At 39.2% G+C, this 23,794-nt stretch overlaps 6 protein-coding genes across 6 annotated transcripts; 2 read left to right on the top strand and 4 right to left on the bottom strand.

Annotated features, from left to right (window-relative positions):
- The first annotated feature begins 345 nt into the window (after positions 1–345).
- chmp3 (charged multivesicular body protein 3) lies at positions 346–3,473 on the top strand. Its single transcript, XM_061301784.1, has 6 exons — positions 346–641; positions 1,601–1,661; positions 1,739–1,918; positions 1,994–2,115; positions 2,251–2,365; positions 2,675–3,473. The coding sequence occupies exons 1-6, from the start codon at positions 597–599 to the stop codon at positions 2,809–2,811; spliced, it is 660 nt and encodes a 219-aa protein (XP_061157768.1). The 5' UTR covers positions 346–596; the 3' UTR covers positions 2,812–3,473.
- Positions 3,474–4,300: 827 nt separating this feature from the next.
- Positions 4,301–10,418, top strand: reep1 (receptor accessory protein 1). The gene is made up of 8 exons (XM_061301354.1): positions 4,301–4,460; positions 5,579–5,651; positions 5,869–5,945; positions 6,035–6,155; positions 6,355–6,468; positions 6,682–6,844; positions 7,664–7,860; positions 8,558–10,418. Exons 1-8 carry the CDS (start codon positions 4,429–4,431, stop codon positions 8,627–8,629), a joined length of 849 nt encoding a protein of 282 aa, XP_061157338.1. The 5' UTR covers positions 4,301–4,428; the 3' UTR covers positions 8,630–10,418.
- mrpl35 (mitochondrial ribosomal protein L35) lies at positions 10,413–11,484 on the bottom strand. The gene is made up of 4 exons (XM_061301355.1): positions 11,390–11,484; positions 11,032–11,203; positions 10,790–10,934; positions 10,413–10,711 (listed from the first exon to the last, which is right to left on the bottom strand). Exons 1-4 carry the CDS (start codon positions 11,418–11,420, stop codon positions 10,523–10,525), a joined length of 537 nt encoding a protein of 178 aa, XP_061157339.1. The 5' UTR covers positions 11,421–11,484; the 3' UTR covers positions 10,413–10,522.
- Positions 11,485–11,601: 117 nt separating this feature from the next.
- si:dkey-21a6.5 (laminin subunit gamma-1) lies at positions 11,602–14,868 on the bottom strand. Its single transcript, XM_061301352.1, has 9 exons — positions 14,709–14,868; positions 13,956–14,102; positions 13,755–13,893; positions 13,423–13,511; positions 13,185–13,248; positions 12,902–12,990; positions 12,717–12,829; positions 12,265–12,421; positions 11,602–12,169 (listed from the first exon to the last, which is right to left on the bottom strand). Exons 1-9 carry the CDS (start codon positions 14,755–14,757, stop codon positions 12,012–12,014), a joined length of 1,005 nt encoding a protein of 334 aa, XP_061157336.1. The 5' UTR covers positions 14,758–14,868; the 3' UTR covers positions 11,602–12,011.
- Positions 14,869–15,334: 466 nt separating this feature from the next.
- On the bottom strand, positions 15,335–18,723 carry LOC133169285 (cilia- and flagella-associated protein 99-like). The gene is made up of 15 exons (XM_061301351.1): positions 18,610–18,723; positions 18,380–18,524; positions 18,211–18,305; positions 18,025–18,131; positions 17,776–17,953; positions 17,561–17,641; positions 17,411–17,479; positions 17,251–17,334; positions 17,094–17,179; positions 16,817–17,021; positions 16,588–16,729; positions 16,362–16,513; positions 16,096–16,301; positions 15,806–16,001; positions 15,335–15,703 (listed from the first exon to the last, which is right to left on the bottom strand). Exons 1-15 carry the CDS (start codon positions 18,721–18,723, stop codon positions 15,584–15,586), a joined length of 1,980 nt encoding a protein of 659 aa, XP_061157335.1. The 3' UTR covers positions 15,335–15,583.
- Positions 18,724–19,738: 1,015 nt separating this feature from the next.
- Positions 19,739–23,246, bottom strand: LOC133169438 (cilia- and flagella-associated protein 99-like). Its single transcript, XM_061301656.1, has 14 exons — positions 22,641–23,246; positions 22,452–22,549; positions 22,274–22,380; positions 22,042–22,201; positions 21,851–21,931; positions 21,700–21,768; positions 21,539–21,625; positions 21,388–21,473; positions 20,927–21,131; positions 20,693–20,837; positions 20,462–20,610; positions 20,191–20,396; positions 19,925–20,123; positions 19,739–19,849 (listed from the first exon to the last, which is right to left on the bottom strand). Exons 1-14 carry the CDS (start codon positions 22,864–22,866, stop codon positions 19,739–19,741), a joined length of 1,929 nt encoding a protein of 642 aa, XP_061157640.1. The 5' UTR covers positions 22,867–23,246.
- Positions 23,247–23,794: the final 548 nt, after the last annotated feature.

The following is a 23,794-nucleotide window of genomic DNA, read 5'->3' as shown; positions in this document are numbered from 1 at the left end:
ATGGGATCCTTTGTAAACGTCATAATAGTGCTACGATGACGAAGATAATTAGCGATTAAAAATGTTCAAACCAACAAAAAAAATCACTTGGAGTAGTGTTTACTTTCTGGAGCTGTTTTTCCCCTCAATATAAACTGATATAAAGAACTATGACGTGCTGTTCATTTTGGGAGTGCTGCAGTTTGACAAGAGTGGTCTGCTATTATAAAGCTAATTAAAATATAAGATAAAGTAACTGTAAATACTATGTATATAAATAACTTCTGCATGTAACCAATACCATTGATAATTTAATATCTTACAAAGAAAATGCTAATTGGCCTTTACGTTCGTCTTCAATCACGTTTTTTTCTGGGCTGAGCTTTACCCAGGCAGACAATCAAACCCAAGATTACCAACGTCGTTTTAGTCTTTTTATTTGCTAGCTTTTGATTCAACGATCCCTTTGCCTCGTTGCTGGATAAAGCACTGTTCCTTTATATTCGCACTGGGCCAACTGAACAAGAACAGGAAGTGCAAGTCCTATATTGTTTCAGGGAGCAATCTACTTCCACCAAGTAAGATAATAACTCAAAATTAAAGCTATACTGGCTAAGATGGGACTGTTCGGAAAAACACAGGAAAAGCCACCGAAAGAAATGGTAAGGATTGACCATGAAGCAACATCCAACAGAAGTGACATCCTTGAAAAGCCTCTGATAATAGTCAAACATGATAGAGCTAACTTTGCTAACGTTAGCTCTCAGCAAATCACGATTCCGCCCTTTACGAACACATAATAGCTGATTGGTAAACCCATTTTTGTTTGAATTTATGTGTAATCACGTCTGTGTCCCAATGAGAAGACCTTGCGATCACAAATAAAACGTTTAGGTGGCACGCTAGTTAGCCAAGCTAACATCTAAGCTAGGCAGCTGTCAATCATCTCGATGTAAACAAACATGATTTTGAGCCCTTCCACCAAGATAACCGCTTTTTGTATTTGTAACGAAGCACGGCAATTACATTTTGACTTGGACAATTGTTGTGAAAATGCATGATTTTATGTGCATTCTACGTTTATAACAGTATATGCTTCTTGGGAAGATTTTATTGAAACGGGTCAGGTAAGGTTTAAAGAATGTTCCAATGTTGAAGGACATTCTGAGCATTTTTTTATCCTTAAAGCAGAAATCAAGTCAAAGATCTTCACAATAACATGATCTATGCGCCATCACTAGTCTAAACACAGCATTTTGATTAATATTGTGTTTGCGGAATATGAATGATGCAGCAAAATCCACCCGTTTTGACTCATATCAGGGGTGGCCATTTTGCCACTTGGCTGTCGACTGAAAATGACATCACAGTGCTGAAGGGTTAGGGTTAGGGTTAGGTCATGACATTTGCAAGAGGATCCCTTTGGTACGATGATGTCCTTTTAAATGCCTTATTAATCAGAATACTGGGTGCAGACTAATGGGGCTGGTGGCCACATTAAAACATTATTATAGTGAAGCAATTTTTTTGTTGACTTCAATTCTTTTTTAATTGTTGTATGATTGTAACAAATGGAAGTGTAATAAAATGAATATACTTACTTTTGGCTCATCCTGTCTAGATAAATGAGTGGACTCAGAAAATCAGGAAGGAATCAAGATCGCTCGACAGACAAATTAGAGGTAACGACTTCTGAACTGACTGTTACAGTGTACATCCAGGCTCTTGTCAAATAATAAATTCACATCTTTTGTTCCAGATATTCAAAGGGAAGAGGAAAAAGTAAAGAGATCCATCAAAGATGCTGCCAAAAAGGGTCAGAGGGATGTTTGTGTGATTCTCGCCAAGGAGATGATTCAGTCCAAACGAGCCGTCTCAAAGCTCTATTCCTCGAAAGCTCAACTCAACTCGGTGACACTCAGCATGAAGAATCAGCTTTGTGAGTTGCGCATCTCACTTCTGTTTTATTTCTACAAATGCCTGCAAAGAGGTTGTATTTGATTATTTTGTCTAGCTTTACTGCGTGTGGCCGGTTCCATGCAGAAGAGCACAGAGGTGATGAAAGCCATGCAGAACCTCGTCAAAATCCCAGAGATACAGGCCACCATGCGAGATCTATCAAAGGAGATGATGAAGGTCTATAGCCATATTGCCTCCAATCAATTCTTTGCCTATTTTGTCAGGTTTATATTCTCAAAACCGCTTATGTCAGGAGCACCGTAAATCGAAAGTCGCTGTCAAAATAGAAGGGCTTATGTTTCATTTTTCCAGGCTGGAATCATTGAGGAAATGCTGGAGGACACGTTTGAGAGCATGGAAGATGGAGAGGAGATGGAAGAGGCAGCTGAGGAGGAAGTTGACAATATCCTCTTTGAGATCACAGCAGGTAACATGTCTGTGGGCTTCACAAAATCATCGCAGGCCACTAGATTTATTTATTAATTTATTAACTAAATCAATTCTCTCATTTTTCACAGAACAAAGTAGAACCAGTTTTTTTAGAGACTGAAATTTTAACCATACAATTTCATCTCACGTCTGCTATCTTAATGCTAACACATAAAACAGTGTTATGGTAATCAATGTATTTGGAAATGAAAAAAAAAAAAAAAGTGGTTATAGGCATTAAATGAGAATTGGGCACTTGGTAATTCCAGGATAAATGTTCTTATTAGATGCTTTGCTTTGTGTTTAGGAGCCCTCGGCAAAGCGCCCAGCAAAGTCACAGACGCCCTGCCCGAGATGCCTTCAGGGGCCACCGCAGTCTCAGAGGATGAGTCTGAGGAAGACATGGAACAAATGCAGTCCAGACTGGCAGCTCTTCGAAGCTAAATTGGTATTTTTCTGAGACAATACAGCAGTACTGAGTAGTACTCCTCTGCGACTTGTTCTAATTTAATTTGCGTATTATCTGGGGTTATATTTGTGGGTCATTCATGTCACTTATGATTTGGTCAAAAGTTTTTTTTTTTTTGTTGTTTTTTTTTTTATCAATGGTAATCCTTGGTAAGTATACTATCCAAAGACGATTAGAAGGTTTGAGAGTGTAAATAATGTAAGTATGAAAAGCCTACTGTGCCTATAGTGCTTCATCTTAGTCCTCTTGTGTCCTATGTTATGGACCTCAAGATATTGTTGGTTATTTGTTTCCAACTCACCATTGACAAGGTGGTCATTAAAATGGTCACATCACTAATTAGTCTTGGTTATCTAAAACACTAGAGTTGTTGGGTACGTGTCTTTCTAAAGACTTCTGTACAGTGTCTTTACGATACTAATTATACCTGTCATAAAAATGCACGCAAAACTAGTTCTTTAAGCGTCAAAACTGCTTGTCCAAAGTTTACTTCATAAATGAGAAAAAAAAAAAACACAACGTGCAAAGGCACTGGAATGGCTGTACAGGGAATCTGTATTGTGTAAGTGCAATTTATGTATATTTACTTTCGATGTAAATGGGGTGAAATAATAAGGAAATAAACTTTTAAGGACAATGAGACTAAAATGAGTAATATTGCAATCCCCCAAGGAATATTGCAATTCCCCAAGGGTTGACCCACATTAATAATTTGCAGCACACATACAGTATAAAGGATAGATTTTAGACTGGCTTCTACAGCTCCAGTCTTCATTGTATTACGTGTTTTGCTCAAAAAAGCAAATGCGTTTTGGACACCTCTCTTTTCAAAGTAATTCACTTGCCTCTTAAAATGGCCAGGACAATATTTCCGGTGAATGCAAGTGTTTGACTGTAACACAAAACATTACTTGATTAGTGGCTTCTAAATGCCAAGTGAGAAGTGGCACCACCTACCTCTCAAGGTATACTGTTCACCAGAGCTTAAGTCCTACGCAGAAGCACCATTTGTTCAAAATGCAAGCTGAAGTCTTATGACTCATATTAGTAGTCATTTTATTAAGAACATCTACCCTGTAATGTGAAAGCTAAATTGTTGCCGTTTTCATTTGACAATGCATTATAATGAGCTGTTTCTATACATTTGCTTACATTCTTACATAAATTAAGCGGTTTTTTTACACCACTACAAACTTTAATGAGTAAAAAAGTATTATTGTCTTTTGTACGTACTGAGTGGCATGCCTTAAACCGATTTAGAATATAGCTTGGTAAAAATGTGATTTTTCTTTGCAGATTAAAATTATACATCCACATTTGTACATTATTATAAGATGAAGCGTGCTAAGAGGTTTTTGAAATTCTGTATTAAACAACTCCTAATATGTAGTTAGAGCCACTCCTGAAGGCGTGCGTCGTACGTTGCACTAGTGCCTCTTGTGGCCACACGGAGTACTGCGCGACGTCGCCGTCCGTCTGTGCTCGTGCTTGTGCTCGTGCCCGGCGCTTCCACTCGCCTGTCATCATCACCATCAGGAGGAGGAAACTCCTCCTAAGCAGCAGACAGCGCATTCTGTCGCCTCTCCAGCGCAATGGTTTCTTGGATCATCTCCAGAATTGTGGTGTAAGTCATTAATTTAAAAAAATATATATTTTGCTTATGAGCATGACGATAATTGCGAGATTGCTTTGTTTTGTTGCCTTTTGGAAGGCGACGCTCGACATTTCTCCTTCAAATCTTGAAGCAGGAAGGCTTTTTTCCTTGCTTTTTTTGGTAGTATGCGATGCAAATGTCACTGGATGGTATGAACCAGACCTAGAGGAATGCTAGAGGTGGGCCTGTTTATTTTTATCAAGCGTTTAGTCGCTGCCTGACGTTCTCCGGTGTTTTGTTATTGTTATCATTACGATACATAAGCCAAATAAGCGAAGCACCAATGTGACTGGGCGGTTACTCAATAATAACATGTTGATGTCCTGAAGGAGGAAAAACACAATAAGGGATGGGTCAGCCTTCTCAGGTTACAACCATGTTATTGAGAGCACGAAAAGAATAAATGTTCAGAGAAATGTACACCCCTCCCTACCTCGCACAAATGAAAGAAAATCTATTCCTACTAAGTTTATTTAACCCTGTAATGAGTGCGCGTCATATCATGCTGCAGGGTGGGCGAAGCCGCCCCCCCCCCCCCCCCAAAAAAAAGCCAATTAAATTTACATGGGTTTTTCATTCACAGTGGCCTAACCCAAACTAAAGCCTATGTGTATCTATAGTAGACAAAATGGTGATCTCCCGACAAGTGGGTTCTATTTGTGCTGAGTGCATGTGGGTCAGTAACTTGATCGGCTCGTCCTCAGCTGTTGGCCGGGCCACGGTGCGCCTTTAGCCGGGCCGCAGGTGTCTTTACGCAGGGTAACTTTGCACATTCGGGTGGGGAAGGGTTTATGAAAAAACAAAGCTTGCCCAAGTCTGACTAATCATTTGGAACTTTATCATAAGCACGATGACGTCATTGTTACATCATTATGACATAGAGACATTGTCATGCTTCATGAGGCATGAAGGGATAACATTGCAAGTAGTTCCCAATTAGCTTCCATCATTTAATACTGTGGTGGAATTAACATTGACTACAATGTTTACCTTTCCACAACTAATACATGCTCTGTTCACGTATGTAGATTCATATCTTTTAATATTCTCCTAATGTAAATTTCCATGTTAATATCATTTTCTTGCAGACTTGTGTTCGGTACGCTTTATCCTGCCTACTCGTCTTATAAAGCCGTCAAGTCCAAAGACGTAAAGGAATACGTAAGTGCATGATGTTTTTAATTCACGGTTCAGTATTCATTGTTTTGGAAATGCCACAAGATGGCACTAAATACATGTCTAATAGGAAAGTAGTACATTGGTGTTAAGGGACTATGTTGAACAGTTGAGGTGCTGCATCTCCATTGAGACAAACTTTGTGGGGTGGAGGTAAATTATTCATCTATCTTTGTAATCTATTGATTTTCCTTTGTTTTAGGTGAAATGGATGATGTACTGGATAATATTTGCCCTATTTACATCTGTGGAAGCATTCACAGATATGTTTCTTTGCTGGTAAGTAGTCTTGATGTACTACGATTGAAAATGATTGTGAGCGGTAAACCTCTTGACTATGCCCTTGTGTGTCATCGCATTCACACCAGGCTTCCTTTCTACTATGAACTGAAGATAGCCTTTGTGGTGTGGTTATTGTCGCCGTACACTAAAGGCTCCAGTGTGCTCTACAGGAAGTTTGTCCACCCGACTCTTTCCTCTAAAGAAAAGGTGAAAATTCACAACTTGTTTGGCCACTTCCTGTGACATCATCCATGGTTTTGATTCCTCTCATTAATAGCGTCTTGGGAAAATGTGGTTTTGTGTTAATTCACTTTTGATATCTGCATCTGTGATGGAATGAGTTTGTGATCTGAGATGACTCTCTCCGGAGAGACACAATGTGTTATTGTTTTGTGGTTTGTCCCAGGATATTGATGACTACATCTGCCAAGCCAAGGACAAAAGCTATGATACGCTGGTGCATTATGGGAGAAAGGGGTTGAATGTGGCCGCCACCGCCGCAGTCATGGCTGCGACAAAGGTACTGCAGACTCTGAACATTTTTGGTTTTGTTCTGACCTAAAAGTGCTTAAGTCAGAAAGTGATTTATTTTTCTGTCAATTAGATGACTGTTGAGTTGAACTTTAAAGAATCACACTCAAATAACAAAACCTTGTGTGTTAGAACCTGTATGAATTTGCATACACATTTTAAATGGAACTTTCTATCTCCAACCTGCTCTATCCTGTCCCAGGGCCAAGGAGTTCTGACGGACCGGTTGAGGAGTTTCAGCATGCAAGATCTGGCAGCGTACGAGTCGGACACAGCCAGCTCCGCCCAACCAACGAGAGCGGAAGCAGCAGCTCAGCACCGGGCACGCACCATGATGCGGAGCAAGTCCGAGAGCTACACTAAAGGTGAGAAAGGGAGAACATAAAAACCTAAGACGATGTCGTTTTGGGTTTTTTTGGCGCTCAACGTATCCAAAGGCCGTTGGTATTGTTCAGTTCACTTTTCTTTCTTTAGTGCCCCCCCTTCCGACTCCCCCTTAAACCTCCCCCTGGCACATCTTCCTGTTTGGAATGGGCAAATGAGTCCTGTGGTAACACTCACAAACTACAGTAGCTGCTCAGGGGATTTGTTCCTTATGCAACATCATGTGAACAAATTTTCTTTGGTACTACTGTTCTATTTTTTCTTCTCTTTATTCTTGTGTCGCTAAAATTAGACTATCACGATTTTTTTGAATGTCATTTCAAAAGATGTTCAATAACAATCCCGTAAAAAGAAATGGTTTACACCAGGGTTTAAAATAGGGTTTCAAACCAGTGTTAGGGTTTCAAAGTAGGGTTTCAAGATATTGTCATTGCACAGTGCGGAGGACGACTAATTGGGTCAAACGTTTTCGTTTTTATGTATGCTGACAGGACATTTTCATGGGATTAGCTGGCAATAAAGTTACTTTCACATATGCTCAAAGTCTATTCTTAGTTTACGATAAATGTCAGCAGTGGGTTCACTGCTTGAGCTCAATGTCACGCTCATGGAAAGACATTTACACTTTTGCAAATTGATAGTCACGTCTCCAGGCCTCATCTTTGTTGTTTACAGGGAATTTAATATCAACTTTTTTCTCCCTGATGGTCAAAATTGGTTCCATCACTTTGAGCAATCACAAGAATCAGTCAGTCAGAAAGTTGAAGGCAGAATTCATGATTCACCTCCACCCTTTTTAGATTTTGACATGACTGACTATGAGGTGTTGGGATTAAACCAAAGAGAGCCAGAGGACATGCTGACACCTGATCCCTCCCCGCCCTCCACGCCTTCTCCCACTCCTCCAGATCTGGAGGAGCAAGAGAAGAGAGCCAAGGGTGCGCGGGGGGCTTCAAACTCTCCTCAGCTCGAGCTCGCAAAAAGAAAAGCTCCCGAGGTACCCGGTCTGCCTGGTTACTACGAGTGCTCAGCTGCCGCCTGCCTCTAACGTGCCCCCCCCCCACCCCGTTGAGTGATCCTCCACTCACGCAGTGGCTGTTTTAAAATAATTGTTTTAAAACACTGTGTCACTAAATGATCTTCATGCTTTAGTGCATTTGCAGGTATTAACACTTTACTCATAGTGAGGTCGAATTGGACTTGTTGTTCAGTGTGTGACTGCATTTGGAAACGTGGCATGTAAAGGTCAAATCAAAAGAATGTATTGATGTGAATTGATCAAGTGTATTTCACCACATATGTTTCATGTATCATGTTTGTCTTAATGATTCGACAGAATGAATTTTCTGTTAAAAAAAAAAAAAACACTTGCAGAAATCTATTTTTAAATAATTCATGTACAGCTGGAAGTTTACATCAACATGTTTTTTTAGATCATTTAAATTTTGTATAAATGGAGAAGGAACTTTGCAGAACTCGTTCTGAATCTATTATGAAAAAAGGTGAGTGGTGATGATCTTTTAATATTATACCAAAGGAATGTTGCATTTCAGAAAATGCAAAATTTAATTTAAAAATGAATAATAATTTTAAAAAATTCATGTAAGAGTTTTTTTTTCTTTTTCATTATTGATAAAAGCTATCAGATGCTTTTCTTGATCATGTGGCTGATGTTTGCTTTTCTCCCTCTGTAGCCTCCTCTTAGGGTCTCAAGGCCTCTCACGAGATCCAGAAGCGCCGTGTGTTCTAACACCGAAGCCATGTGAGCGGGTGGGCCATGCACATCGACGCCTCCAGCTGCCTCCAGCTTGCTGCAACACGTAATTTTGTCAAAAAAGAAAAAGAACCTTACGTGACTGAAGCGGCACTGCTTTGGAATTCGCTTTACCAAAGTGACCTCTGATGACATGTCGATACGATAGTTATGATAAATAAGGACAACAAGCGAGAGCTCCATGCTGATCAGACCTGCTCGAGGTTAGTATGTGTACAGTGTATTTTATTTTTTTTTCTCTGTCAGGTTTGGTTGGGCACTTGCATGTGTGTCTCGCCGTGCATTTTTAGTTTGTGCTACAGAATGTACTGCAGCTCATTTGTCAACAGTCATGTAAGTCGCCATGGGTCGATAAATATTTTAAAAGTGCAGAAAAAATCAGATGTGAATCCTAAAAAGATTTAAAAAATCAAGTCGCCGTGGTTACATTATTTACCTCTAGTAAAGCCTTAATGGGAAACATTAAGTATCACATAAGTACAGTTAGGGCCATAAGTATTGGGACAGTTTACATTTGGAGTGTTAGAAGACTTTGACAGTTTTCACAAAATTGGCATTTACCATTTTGGATTTAGCAATTTGTTGCAGGGTCTTGGGAAAATGAAAGTGAGCCCCCCAATATTTCTGGACCTAACTCTATTTTTTCATATTGTGTTCACATGGATTCATTTCATTTGCACTATGAAGTAAATATCAACCACTGCCCTCAATGATAAATCTTGACCTTAAAAAAAAAGCATCATGCACAGGTTTATCTCATTAAATTTGAATATCGTGGGGAAATTGATTCAAGCATCACCGTCACTTTCACAGAAGGGTGAATGATTTTAACAATCAAAAGTAACCCTTATTTTGGTCATTAATTAGGTCATATAACGCAAATCACAATATCACTTATGTTATAGAGTTAGGTTGTATTTTCTATTTTGACCATCTCTACTGTGAATTTTTTTGAGGGAGATTTTGCAGATTTCCAATTTCATCATATATACTGTATGTGTTTTTTTTTTATGAGAGGCTGCCTGGGACATAATTCAATATTACTGCTCGCAACATGAGACTAAAAAAGCTCACAAATGAAATGTACTACTGTACTGAAAGAGGTCATCTTGATTTATGACCCTGGCAGACCTTTCAGCATTTTGTCTTCATACTTTATGATGTGACTGAGCCTTGGCAGCATTTGAATACGGCTGTCTGTAGTTTTCTTGTCATCAGTGCAACTTTTATGCTGACACAATAGCTTCTCAGGTACAACTGTCTTGTTTACACACCACGCCATTCACGAGGATGTTGTAGATACACTCGCCCTGCACATCGAGTATCCTTTAAATGGATGTGATTTCAAAAAAATTGTGGGGAAGTTTTGTTTCAGCATTAGAGTCAGTATTAGAGGTAACTTTCTTCCTATGCAAGGTGGAGAAAGATCATGTTCCCAAAACACTTAACCCACAAACACTCAAAATAGACAATGTTTTTGATGATTACATAATTGCTCATAAATGTTGCATGTCCCTGGGAAGACATAAAATGTAAACAGTCACAGATAGAAAAATAATTCCCCAGCACCGCTTTGAATGGAATTCTTATGTGAATTAATGTGAATCTGACAATATTATTAAATGCTTCCACTTTGCAGGGTAATCTTTTTCTTCTGGCAGGCCAGAATGACTTCAAATTGATGTGCGCTACATGTAAAGGTAGCAGCAGTGATGTGTGATGACAGTTTATTGTTGGTTCAAATCACTTGACAGCCATTAAACATGAAGCAAACGTTTTAAGTGACTGACTTTATTGTTTTCGATTGTGTTTTAAAAAAACACAAAAATTGGTGCCATGACTGTAGTTAGTTACATCATATTAAAGCAATATGACAATACATGAATTATAACTTTAGATTGACTCTGTCATGATACTTCTGGTATGGGTCATCCACAAACCAGTTCCTCCTTTTCCAATATCGTGTTGTCATTTTATCTAACAGTTTACATTGCGTTTTATTACAAAAGACATGCTCCCTCAGTCGATTTCGCCTGGCCGCTTTCTTTCGCCACAATTTCTTCTTGTATCCAGCCTGTGTATGACACGGGAAAAAAACAACATTAGATCTTTGTTAGGCAAAAAAAATAATAATGCAGAAATGGGATCATACCTTGCGACGTATCCAAAGTCCGCAATGGAGCCTCATGAACCTTTGTGTGACAGACTTTACAGACTTCCTTTTACCTGTTTTTACACTGTAGTATGTCAGATTTCTGCTGGGCTGCTGACTCAAAGGGGGAATAAAAGCAGATACCCTGCAAAACAGTATTCAGAGTCCATTCATTCATTACCTATTCACTGTAAAGGGATTTTTCTATGGTGGACTATATACCGTAAATTGGCTGTCTTTACCTTTGGAGGAGGCCACACCGAGATGGTTGGCAGACTGCAGCAGGAAGTGGAGCGCGTATAGCCGGGGCGGCACGGACAGAAAGACGGGGAGCATTTTGGATGAAGCCGGACAGCCGAGCCACGTTTGTTGTTCGAGTGCATAGTGAAGAAGCTAACGGCGACCTCAGCAACCCTGTCCAAGCACAAGGACATGGAAATGTGAGAATGACAACGCGAACTGACAACCGAGTGCACAAGGATTTCCGTGCAAAAAGACTAGCATTGCTTCCCTCACACTTAAAGACATATCATAACGTAAGTACCATACCGTAAGTACTACACCCCGTGAATATTCACAAAATTAAGGATAAAAACATACCTGACAAGCTCCTCACCAAGAGGGCCGCCATGTTTTTTTTTCTTAAATACGTCACTACAGAGGCCTGTGTGGACCAAAATTTGTATAACACAACGGAATGCTACCCTCTAGCGGTAGCTTTGTGACAACGCAGTACATTTGAGCCTGCTTTTTTGTGTGTATTGTAATGTTGTATATATTCTCAGGACTCATTTTAAAAAAAACTTAAAACGTTAAGATGAAAACCTTTTATTTTTTTTAACATAGAAACATAAAAAAAACTTAGACAAAATAAAGAATTACACTGAGAAGCATAAAAAAATGGTCATCATGATCCATATGCTGTCGTTGAGCATCTAACTGCTGGTTGCACCTACAAGTCTAGAAACAAACACACGAGTGCAAGGGAAAGCAATTATTCCAGTAAGAAGTGCTTTTCATGAGAAAGGAAAGGCTCACACCAAGTCCTGGCATTCATCTGCTTTTGCAGCATGACACTCCTAATCCAATAAGCTCACTTACAAAAGGGACAGTGTTTGACATCAGTGAACCTATCAAACTAGAATGCCTCACAAAAGAGGCAACACATGCTTCAGGAATGCACTCAATGTACAGTATGTCCACTTTTGGGCTCTCCTTTGGTTCACCAGCCAGCATACACAGGCTCTGCATCACAGGGAATTCCATAATAGCGACCTTGAGGCCTCTCTTTGCGTAATAGTGGCGCACGGGACGCACTCAGCTCCCCATCTGTGTCTCTCATTTTGCGTAGAACCATTATAATTATGAAGAGTAGAGCCACTAGAAGAAAAAAAGATACAATTCGAATTCACTAAAGGGCTTGATGCTGGATGTTGAGCTTTAATAAAATATGCCATTTCGTTACTATCACTTACCACCTCCTCCGATTACTAGTAAAGCAATGGTGACTGGTGCCAGTTCACATCCGTCCCCCGATTTGCGAAAGAAAGTTTCCATGCAGTACCCTGGAGCTGAGCTGCCTTGTGGACAGAAGGCATCGCTCGGACAATGGATGGGGTTCACGTCTGGACTCTGGAAACATAACAAAGCCTGGAGTAAACCTTTTAAATCATAGCCATCAGCAGCAACACTTACACAATTGAAATCCAATGCAAATTTTGCCTTCACAGAAGTAGAAGTATTTATTTAATTGTCTGGTCAAGCGGTGGTTGCATCTTGAACTGGTTGCCAGTCAATCTCAAAATGTCTACTTGTCAACCCTTATGTATTTGTATTTCAAGTGTGCAAGTGGTCCTAAAATTTTGGTCTGTCTATGCATAGTCTATAATTTTGCGGTGAGTCCAAAGGGAGAATGAGAAGTACTAACTGGACAGTAATGGTCTTCTGGGCAGACATCACAGTTCTCTTGGCCCCAGTGGATTTGGAAGGAGCCACTGCTGCAGATCTGACACATTGTCTGATGAGGAGCCTTATGCATCCCTGTCCAAAATTCAAAAATCACGTCAACTATTAAAGCTCTCGACTTTTGCAGTTCAGAAGACTCAACCAAACCTGGCCGACATGGAGTGCAATCTGTGGCTGCAGACTGCAATGCCTCTGACCCACCGGGACACGTCTGGCATTGGGAGCAACCGGAGGAGCTTTTGAGAAAAAAACCCAAAACATTTTGACAGGGGTTTGATGAACTGATACAGTTGACAACAACTCAAACTATCTTTTCACGATTCCCATAGAGGTTACACCACACTGGCAACATGTGATGCTCAAATTGATGATAGCGAATCTTCACACCGGTTATAAATGTCTTGCATAGCAGAGGCTTCTGGGGACTTACTTGCAAAAACTCCCTCTTGAACATGGTGCACACGATGTGGAACTGTGCAGTGAGGAGAAGAAACCTGAAAACAGCACAGTCACGCTCATTGTTTAAAATTATAGAACCTGTTATGCATGGACCAAGGAAGACATACTTGCAAAATATGACATATCTAGCAACAATTTACGGTTGATTGAAATGTGTATAGCTATTTAATATTTCTGTCATGATGGTTATTTTTGTTCTAGGAACCCACCTGGGGAGCAACTTGCACAACCGTCTGCACCCGTGTTGTTGTTGAAGGTTCCAGCGGGACACGGTACACACAGTGGACTCCCGGTAAAACTGTCAAAAAATTAATAAGATTAGAATTTTGGGTGGAGGGATCAACCCGGTCAAAGATTTCCAGAGTGTGCTGTGCTACTCCCAGTAATTTATTTTTAAAAAGAGCTGCATGTCGTTTATAAAAGATATTCCACTCCTACGAAGTACAGTTTCGAAATCACCCAGTTCAATCACAAATGAGTTTCTGTTACTCGGTGAAGTGAAGTTCTTTTTGCTCCCAACGCTAGTCGTCGATAATCTTACTTTGTGTAGAAGCCTCGACTACATGGCAGGCACTTCTGTTGTCCAGCCAGCGGCTGGTAAAAGCCCACAGTGCATGGTTGACATGCTCCAGGAAATAGACACAGCCCAGGCTCAGAGCAGCATGCACACAGGAGGGTGCCTAAAAATCAAAAAGTCAAATATCAACTCTGCTCCCAAAAATTGTCGATCCGTTATACTGACCGTTGTCGTACTGCGATCCGGGAGCGCAGGGCTCACAGTTGGAAATGTTGAATGCAGAGCAACTGGGGGTGGTGCTGCTGACTGGAGCGGAAGTTGGCAACAGAGTAGTGGCAGCGGGAGTGGGTGTGGTCTGACTCATCACCATGCCTGCAACACAAATATGTTTGGAGGGTGACTTGGAGTGTGCAGGAGGTTGACTCAGTAGTGTGACGCACTAAATCGAAACTCTCAACATTTGTTTTCAAATTGCTGCACATTCATCTGTCTATAAAAATACAAACGTAAATATAACTAAAACATTCTTATTTCCACTTTAAGGATGAATATATGCCGGAAAGTAGGTATAAGCGCATCAGCGAGACAAGAGAGCACATTGTGTGGGTAATCACATTAGCCATGTGCTTGAGTGGAAACCATCTTCCTCAAGAAAAGCACTTATTCAGAGAGGAAGGATCATGTGATTTGGAGCCAGAATTGGACTGGCATCAATTCTCCAAATATCAATCTAGATTTATAAATAATAGGAGGAAATGAGGCAAATCGAAATAACACAAGGATTTCACTTTTCATTGTAAGTTCCTCTTTGTTAACAATGTAAAGCATTACGTTTCTAGTTTACTAATTTACAAAGCAAGAACTTCAACTAAATCAGTAATATGGAAAATAGACTCCATGCATATGAATAGGAACACAAGTATGGTTTTTAAACATGCTGGACATGTTTATAATTCTTATATAGACAAAAATACTCACCAATGAAGCAAAAGGCAGAGATCAGGGGCAAAGGTGCCCAAGGGTCCATCCTCCTCTCGATGGTCCGTAACTCTTCTCTTCTTCAAAATTCATCTACAGCATCATCTGGTTCTTGACAAATCACTGACAACTTGTTTTTTTTTTCCCCTAGCGAAACTCACTTGAGGTGGGACTGGACTTCTCATTGGCGTCATATGACAAAATACAAATCATGTGATTTTGCTTTAGAAGGGGAAAAAAAGGGGGAGGGAAACTGGTTGAATTGGGTTTTTACGCAAGGCTTCCAGAAGGAGTGCTAATGTGGAAGGTAAATCCATTCGAGGTGCATTCATCACATCTTTTTTTCCCAGCAGTTTGAAGCGTGTTTAAGATCTCACTGACCCATTTTTTTCTGTATGGGAAAATGATGTATAAATGATGATGAAAGATGACAAACCTTCTGTATATATATGGTTAAGCAATTTTGATACGCAACTTATTTTTCAGTACTACTGGAAAATAATTTTTAAAACTCATTTACAGTATTTTAAAAATGCACTAGAGATTCAAATATTACATTTTTATTCAGTTATATATGATTATTTATTATATTATTATGATACATTTTATTTGTATTTTTTTCTGAATGAAGCCTACAACTGTCAAGAAAATCTGATATAAATATAAAATTTCTGTGGATATTTGCTTTCTAAAAAGTATTTTGCTGTGTTTTATTATTGGTGTTGTAATGCAAATACAGTGCAATAATAAACAAAACACACTGTTAACTTAATGACTCAGTTGAGCAAACATGACCAATATTGTCTCATATTATCTTCCAAGTGGCTTCATATAACTTGCCAGTGTGGTAAGAGTCTCCACAAATAAAATGGAATTTATTTGAATATGTTTCTTGAGGGAGCTCCTCTCTGAGAAATAATATGCGAGTCTTTCCTATCTATATACTGTTCTAAGCACTGCTCCAAGTCCTCCCAGTTGATTTTCTTTAATCCATCCTGTGGAAACATAAAGTCATCATTTGCTATGACCATGACAACCTTAACACAAACACTAAACAAAGACAACAAGTCATTTATTGTTGTGGATTTCACACTCACTTTGCCATGGGTCTTTATGGTTCCATCGGGGTGTGTCGCTGAATGCTTGGATGTCTTGGCTTGGTTACTTTCATTTTTCTTCAATTTTTGACACTCCCTCTTCACCTCTTCAATCTTCTTTTGCAGAGCCAAGACCTTTTTGTTCTGTACTACGGTCTTCTGCAATTCCATCTTGGATTTCTTCTCTTCCTCTTTCCTGCAACACACCAAATATGGCTTTTCGTAAACAAGTCGTTTTTACTCGACTGCAGATCCATCCATCCATCCATCCAGCATGACCTTTCGTTGACCTGAGCATCGTGGCCATCGCCATGGCTCGATTGTGGAGATTGATATTCTCCATGTCCCCCAACAGCACCTTCTTCTTTTTCTGCTTCTCCTTCTGGATGATGGCTCGTTTCTTCTTCTGCTCAATCGCCTCTGCGTCCTTCAAGAGGAACAGACGCTCCTTCAACTCAGCGTGGGACATCTCCACCAGCAGCTCGTGACCTGCAATCTGACGGAAAATCAGGAAATGGTGACACGTTAGCTCAAATCAATCTTCCCTTTGACTTACCTCTGTACGATCAAACATGTTGCATCGGATGTTGGGGAGACATTCCAATGCGTGGATTTCACTGATGAGTTCCAACTTCTTGGTAAGCTCTAACTTGGCCGCCTCTTGTGCTTGACGAACCATCTCTTTATTGTACACTGCAAAGTCTTTGACTACGGTTTTGAAATGAGACGGAGCCATTAAAATCAGATATGAGGAACGAATGAAGTGACGTGAAGATGCGTACCGGCGCTCTGCTTGGCTTTCTTCACCCTCTCTGTAACTTTTTGGGTGTTGCTGTGACTCTCTGTCACTTGTTGTACTAATTCTTTCTTTTCTTTTACCTCCTCCAACTTCTCCTGGGCTTTTTGTTCAGTCCGCTTAACTATCTGCAACATAGCAAAAAAAATCATCAGCATCAGATAATGTGTTCAACTTTGGAGGTCTGTGTTTTTGTTTTTTTACAAGTTGTTTACCTCTTCTCGTATGATCCGCGCAGCCTTCTTGTTACGTTCTACTTTTTGTGCACGGGCCAAAACGGTTTCCCAATGACTCAGAATAACATTGGCGTGCCTCTGCTCAATCTTTGCCAAAAAATCCTGACGGTCTTTCACGAGCATTTCCTTTTCCTTCTGTAGAAAAACTGAAGGATCGTTTGCTCCTTCCACCAGATTCTCTATTCTATACAAATCGGAAGAGATTATCATTATTGATAATATAAATTGCATTTAAGTCATGTATTGATAAAGTCACCTCTGCAGCTTGTCCTCCACGTGGCGGTCATGAAGCACACGCCGCCTCAGCATGGCTGCTGTATTGAGTTTGAAAGGAAGGACATCCTGAGAAGCAAAAACAAAAAAAAAAGGTCAAATTGCTGAATAACTATTAAGAATAATAAGCAACTTTTCACCTTAGCTATGGGAGGTGCCGTAGCATTAAATGCTTCCAACCGCATTTTTGATTCCATATCTTCTCTTAACTGGTACATCAGTCGCTGAATGGACATATTGAAAATTAACAATATGACAAATGAATAATATTAATATCTATTTTGTATTTTGGGTCCACACCTGTGTGCAATCCGTTCTTCTTGGTCTTGCAAATCCAAACTCTCTTGAATTAACCTCATATAGCAGCTCCTTCAGCCACCAACAGAAAGAATGAATGAATTCAATACCTTTCATGTATCGTATTGATTATTTAGACATTTTCAATTGTACCTCAGACATTTCATGGTTCCTTTGTTTTATTTCTTCTATGAGCTGGGCCAATCTTGGAGTCCTGTATGTGCTGCCAGGTATCTGCACACATTACAAGAATGAAACATCCATCCTAAACTATCATTATGAAGAAAAGTAAAAAAAAAAAAGTTCTATAGACAACATAAATACATTCAATATGTTAAATTGTATTAATAACTACAAATGGGGTTGACTTGTTTGTGTTTATCCGGCGGAGGGCTGAGTTGAAGCTGACGTGGAAACGATGGTTTATGTTGGTAAAAGGAGAACTCCATCGGGTCAGTAGTTTTGGGTGGAGCTTTGCGTAACCGCATTCCTCCAGACACTTTGGCAGCAAGCTTCTCCATGAGTAGTTCAATCTCTGAGCGCTTCCTACAGAACAAAAGTTATTCACAGCTTCACATTTCATGCCTTGAAAGTTTTCACCGATTCCATTTTATCACCTGAGCAAGGGGTCAATCCAGTGGTCCTTCACATATGCAACATCATAGACACGATTCCACTCATCTTGTATCCAAGTTGTGAGGTTCATGAAGAAGAATCTCAGGAACTAAAATCAAGCACATTCTAATAATAGCTTACTGTGCACGTGATACTATTAACAGATTTTAATGCGATACTCTTCCTACATTGTGCATGCTTTTAATGTCCAGAGATTTGACAATGTTGCTGAAACCTTTAAGGCCAAGGTCATCAAAATGGAATATGGTGAGGTAACAGATTACTAAAAAAAAGAGAACATTAATACACCAGTTATTGACATTTAAAATGACAACAAATGTAGCAGTTTACACTCACCAACAAAATGGTTGTGATAACGTTTGGATATAAGTTTGCCACCCTGGCCAACAAAAGGATTGATAACTATGTCCAGTAACTTCTTGTATTCGATGCATCCAGAGACGAGATCAAGAATGAACTTCATTGACTCGGGTTCCATGTCCTGCAAAATGTATCCAGTAGTATTAATAAAGTTCCAATAATTAAGATGTGTAATTAACTTGATTACTCTATCACATTTTATTTACCTGCAGCTCCTTTGCTGCATCTTCTATAAAATCATCCAAACTTGCTCTCCCTGCAGTGAACTTGTCCAAGAGGAAAATTGCCTCCTTCACAAGTTCTCCATAGCTTTGCTCCATTTTACACAATTAGTCCAACATCAACACAAATTTGTGAAATCATCTAAAGTTAGAATAGGAAACAATGTCAACACATACGGTTGATATGAGACACGTAACGGCTGACGGAACGTCATGATACGTCGAAGTAGGAAATATCCGATACAATAAAAATTGCAGGTATTAATCGTATTAATTGTGACGTATTCGAAAAACTTTTGCGTTGGGTTCGGGTTCAATGGAAAATTCGTCTACTCGTCTAAGTGTTTGTCAATTTGAAAAAGTTTTTGCTATTTTTATTTTTGTTTATTATGATCGCACTGGACGACATCATGAGGTGACAGCATCACACGAATATGTGTCATGACAGGAGAAATTTGAACGTCATCAACTTAAAAAGTGTCGAATCGAGTTCGGTTGATGTAGTAAAGGTGATCAATAAAATCTGTTTACAGACGTATTGGGATCACGTGCTCCACGCAAACTCGCGAAAACATCATCGACTGTGACAGCTCGGTCCGAATAGGTAAGAATTTCAATACCTAAGACAAAGGTTTCATTTCTTGGACATTTTCAGCACAATATATAAATTGTATATTTGTATTGATAGCTATAATACGAGGGACGGCGCCAGGATTTTTATATGTTATATAAATTATATATTTTTATATTATTATATGTTTTTATTATTATACAACTTTTGATAGGTAAGAACTTCAATACCTAAGACAAAGGTTTAATTTCTATTTTATATATATATATTCCCAACCGGCAAGTGTCTTGTTTTTGTAGAGTTTTCTTCCGGCCACTAGAGCACTAAGCTATTAGTTATGGTTGATGACAGCTTGATGCGTGACCCTTTCCAGTAGTATTTTTTTCCCAGGTAATGTCTTCTCCTGATCAACTGTACCCCTGTGAGTGGTCCAATTGTATTTATTATTAGTTGTGTGTGTGTCCCCAGTGTTATCTGCACATTAGGTTTATTATGGTAATTTGGTATTATGGAGACTTAGACTTTGTATGTTTACAAATTCATTTATTTTGGGGTTGTTTCCCTCCAAGATACAACTTGAGAGTCTTGCCTCTCGATATACTCTTCCAAACTCTGCTCCAACTGCTCCCAGTTGATCTTCTTCTTCAATCTAGCCTATTAAAACAAGGCACACAAATAGAGAAGATTGAGAAGGTTGTAGTAGGAACAAGGCAACGACAACTAACTTACTGATTTGGATTTCATGCTCGCTTTGCTTTGGGTCTCTGTGTTTTCAATTACTGCTGCCTGCTTTGGTTTGGTCTTGTTTAGACCTCTCATCATTTTTTTATATTCTTGCTTTTTCTCTTCCAACTTTGTTTGTCGTCTCATGATTGTCTTCTCTCGAGTTTGCTGCTGTCTAAGCTCGGCTTCCCTTTCTTCTTCGTTTCTGTAACATACAATTACACTCAAAATTAGTCATTAAGTGGGACGGATGAGGGTCACATTCGGCTGACCTGAGAACAGAAGCTATTCCCATGACTTTATTATGAAAGTTAATATTGTCCATTTCCTCCAACAGCAGCTTCTGCTTTTTCTGTTTCTCCTCTAGGATGCAATCTCGTTTCTTCCGCACTTCATTCATGTCTGCGTCCTTCATGAAGTTCAGACGCTCCTTCAGCTCAGCGTGGGACATCTCGCCGAGCAGCTCATGACCTGCAGTCTAATAATACAAGAGGTGAATTGTGATACATAATCCATTTTTAATGACATCCATTCAACACTCACCTCTGTGTCATCAAATTTGAGCCTATTGAGAGGACAATGTTCGATTGTGTGGAGTTCCTTGATGATTTGAAACTTTCTGTCAAGCTCTGCTTGTGATTCCTCTTGGGCTTGACGAAGGAGCGCTTGAGAATATTCTGAGATTTGCTTTACTGTTGTGAGGGAGTAAAATAGATTGGACTTGAATAGGAAACGCTGATTAATACGCTTTGTGCTTTTTAGGAATGTGCTCACCGACACTTTGCTTGACCTTCTTCAAGTTCTCTTTTGCTTTTCGGGGGTTCTTTTTACAGCTTTCTGACAATTGTTGTGCCAAGTCTCGCTTTTCGTTTACCTCTTGAATTCTTTTCTGTGCGTTTTTCAGTTTCATTTGAGACATCTGCGAGAAAACCATGAAAACAGACAGGCTAATATTAAAAGCATTGTGTTATCTCGTATTTTGTGAGAGGTTAATAGATGTGCATCCACCTCTTCTTTTTTGAGCCGAGCAGCCTTCTTTTTAAGTTCTGTTGCTTTTGTGCGGTCTATAGCAATCTCGAGATGGTTGATTAGTGCGTCCGCATGCTTCCGATCAATTATTGCACTTCTTTCTTGATAGTCTTTGTCGCGCATTTCTTTTTGCCACTGAATAAAAGAAGATGGCTCATATCCCCCTCCCGCCAGATTCTCTATCCTGTCAACAAAGAAAACCATTTTTAATTATTTTTTCTCAGTAATATAATTCCCTTATGTATTGACTTGGAACTAATGAAATAAATTCACCTTTAAAGCTTTTTTTCTAACTTTAAAGTTAGAAAATTAGAAAGGGTATTTATTTTGATTTTAATATTAACAAATACAATGTTTTGTTTTGTATTGCGGGTTTTTTTCTTAGTTTGCAACTGCATTTCTAAGTGATGTAGTTACAAATTAAATCATAATAGCTTTACCTCTGTATCTCTTCCTCCACTTTGCGGTCGTATAGCGCCCTCTGTCGTAGGATTGTGGCACTGTTGAGTTTCACTGGCCAGGTTTTCTAACAATTGTAGAGCAAGTTAATAAATATACAGAATTTTTAACCACTAATGCTGCATTTCTCACCTTATTACTTGGAAAAGGCTGACTTTTAAAAGCTCTATTGAACTTGTGTTTTGAGTCCAGCTCTTCTTTCAGCTTGGCCATGGCACTCTACATAACACATTTAAATGGTAGTAATGAATATTTTTTTCCACCCACTGCTGAAATCAGAAGCAAGTCCATACCTTTGTTTGTTCAGACTTTTGTGGTCTTGCACATTTAAATGATGTCAAGTTAGCCTCATACAGAAGCTCCTTTAGTCATGAACAGAATTATGTCAACACAATTTGTGTTATATAGAATATAATTTTGTGATAATGACAAAATGTGCATTACCTCTGTCATTTGTTGGTTCCTTTGCTTGAGCTCATCTAATACCTGAACCTCTTTGGGAATTGCGTACATGCTGTCCGGTACCTGGAAAAATTACAGAACTGGTAAACACATCACACACTTGCCATTGTGAAATTGACTAACCCGTTTTGATTGTCATTATAAAAAATACAAGATAATACAAGATAACTTACTGGCATGTATTTGTCTGGCGCAGGGCAGATCTCAGGCTGAGGTCGACATGGTGGTTTACGATTACAAAAAGAGAATCCTATAGGCTTAGTGGTTTTGGATGGAGAGTCCGGCTCATCAGCTACGAGCTTGGTTAAAAACATCTCAATCTTGGAGCGCTTCCTGGATAACAAAAGACTTAAAATAACTACAAAATATTTTTTAATCGAAGTTTTCATTGACTGCTTGTAGCACCTCAGCAGTGGGTCAAGCCAGTGGTTCTTCACAAATTCAGACTCATAGATAGAATTCAACTCTGTTCCTATCCAAGTGGTGAGGTTCCTAAAGAAGAAACTCAGGAACTACAAACACAGAACAATTTACAAGAAAACTCCACAACAGATTGGATCTTGCAGTGCAATTATATTCTTACCCTGTGCATGATTTTATTATTGTTGAGAGATGTAACAATGTTGCTAAAAGCCCGAAGTCCAATGTCATCAAGGTGGAATAGACTGAGATAACAGATCACTGAAAGCAATATAAATACAACATATTGCAAATGTCTATTTAAATATTTTGTTTTTATGTCAAACTCAAATGACTAGTTGGTTTAACTTACCAACAAACTGGCTGCGAAAATAATTTGGTAAGTGTTTCCCATCACGGTTATAGAAGCAATTGATAATTATGTCCAGTATCTTCTTTTGCTCAATACATCCCGAAACAGTAAGGAGCACAAACTCCTGACGCTGAGGTTCCATGTCCTGGAAGACATTTACAGTAAAGGTTTTTGGACTGAAATTGAACATGATCATATTGGCTTGCCTCCAGATCTTTTGAAGCATCTTCAATATAGTCGTCCAGATCCTTTTTGCTAGCTGGGAACTGATCAATCAGGACAACGGCCTTCTTGACAAGTGATCCATAGCTTTTTGCCATTTTACGCCCAACACAAAGAGCTGCAAAAAATACGAGTGAGAAGTTCAATTAAACACGCGAAGTCAAACTATATTTACATTTAATACACGCGTGCTTAAAAAAATAAAACAAAAAAAAGACAAGGATTTAAACGCCGTTAGTGTTCTTGTTTTCCTTGTTGTCGTGGTGACGGGTTGCGTAGCGACTATAATGTAAACAGATGAACCTTAAAACACGTGCATGGCAATTTCTTATCTTACAGACGATTTAAAATGTTTGTGTTTTCACAGTATTGTCCTTTCTCAAGTTTGACATATCGGATTTTGGATTAGCAAAGCTGTCAATATTTTGATCCTTTGTCCACGGTCATAACAATAATTACGTCATGTTTCATGACGTAAAGCCATGTGCTGCCTTCCTTTACCATTGGAATTTACAATACCAAAATTAACCTCAAACATGCCATTTCGCCCTGTTTAAACAAAGGAATGTATATGCAGGAGATAAGCCCCAATTTCATTTTCAGGAACGCGAGGTGACTTCACTTTACTGGGCTTTTAGGAGAGCAAAGCAGATTATTTAAAACGAGTTTTGACCACAGAGTCTCACAATATATCGTCTGTCTACCTAAATCTGGTTAAGCTAATCTGATTTTCCTTGAGCCTACACTGTACACAAAAGCATTTTTTCGGATAATTTTCTCACATAAATGTATTTTATCCAGTAGGAAGAAAAAGAGTATGAATTTCACCGCACTTCATCTAAAAACCTAAAAACAAACTCATTGTTCGCCAAATATCTATTTGAGCTGTTTCTCAAATCATAAATGATTCCAGAAGTGATTGCCGTCATAAA

This window comes from Syngnathus typhle, linkage group LG16 (assembly GCF_033458585.1).
Source record: "Syngnathus typhle isolate RoL2023-S1 ecotype Sweden linkage group LG16, RoL_Styp_1.0, whole genome shotgun sequence".
In the NCBI taxonomy this organism is placed as follows: Eukaryota; Metazoa; Chordata; class Actinopteri; order Syngnathiformes; family Syngnathidae; genus Syngnathus; species Syngnathus typhle.
This window is presented reverse-complemented; position numbering and strand designations above follow the sequence as displayed.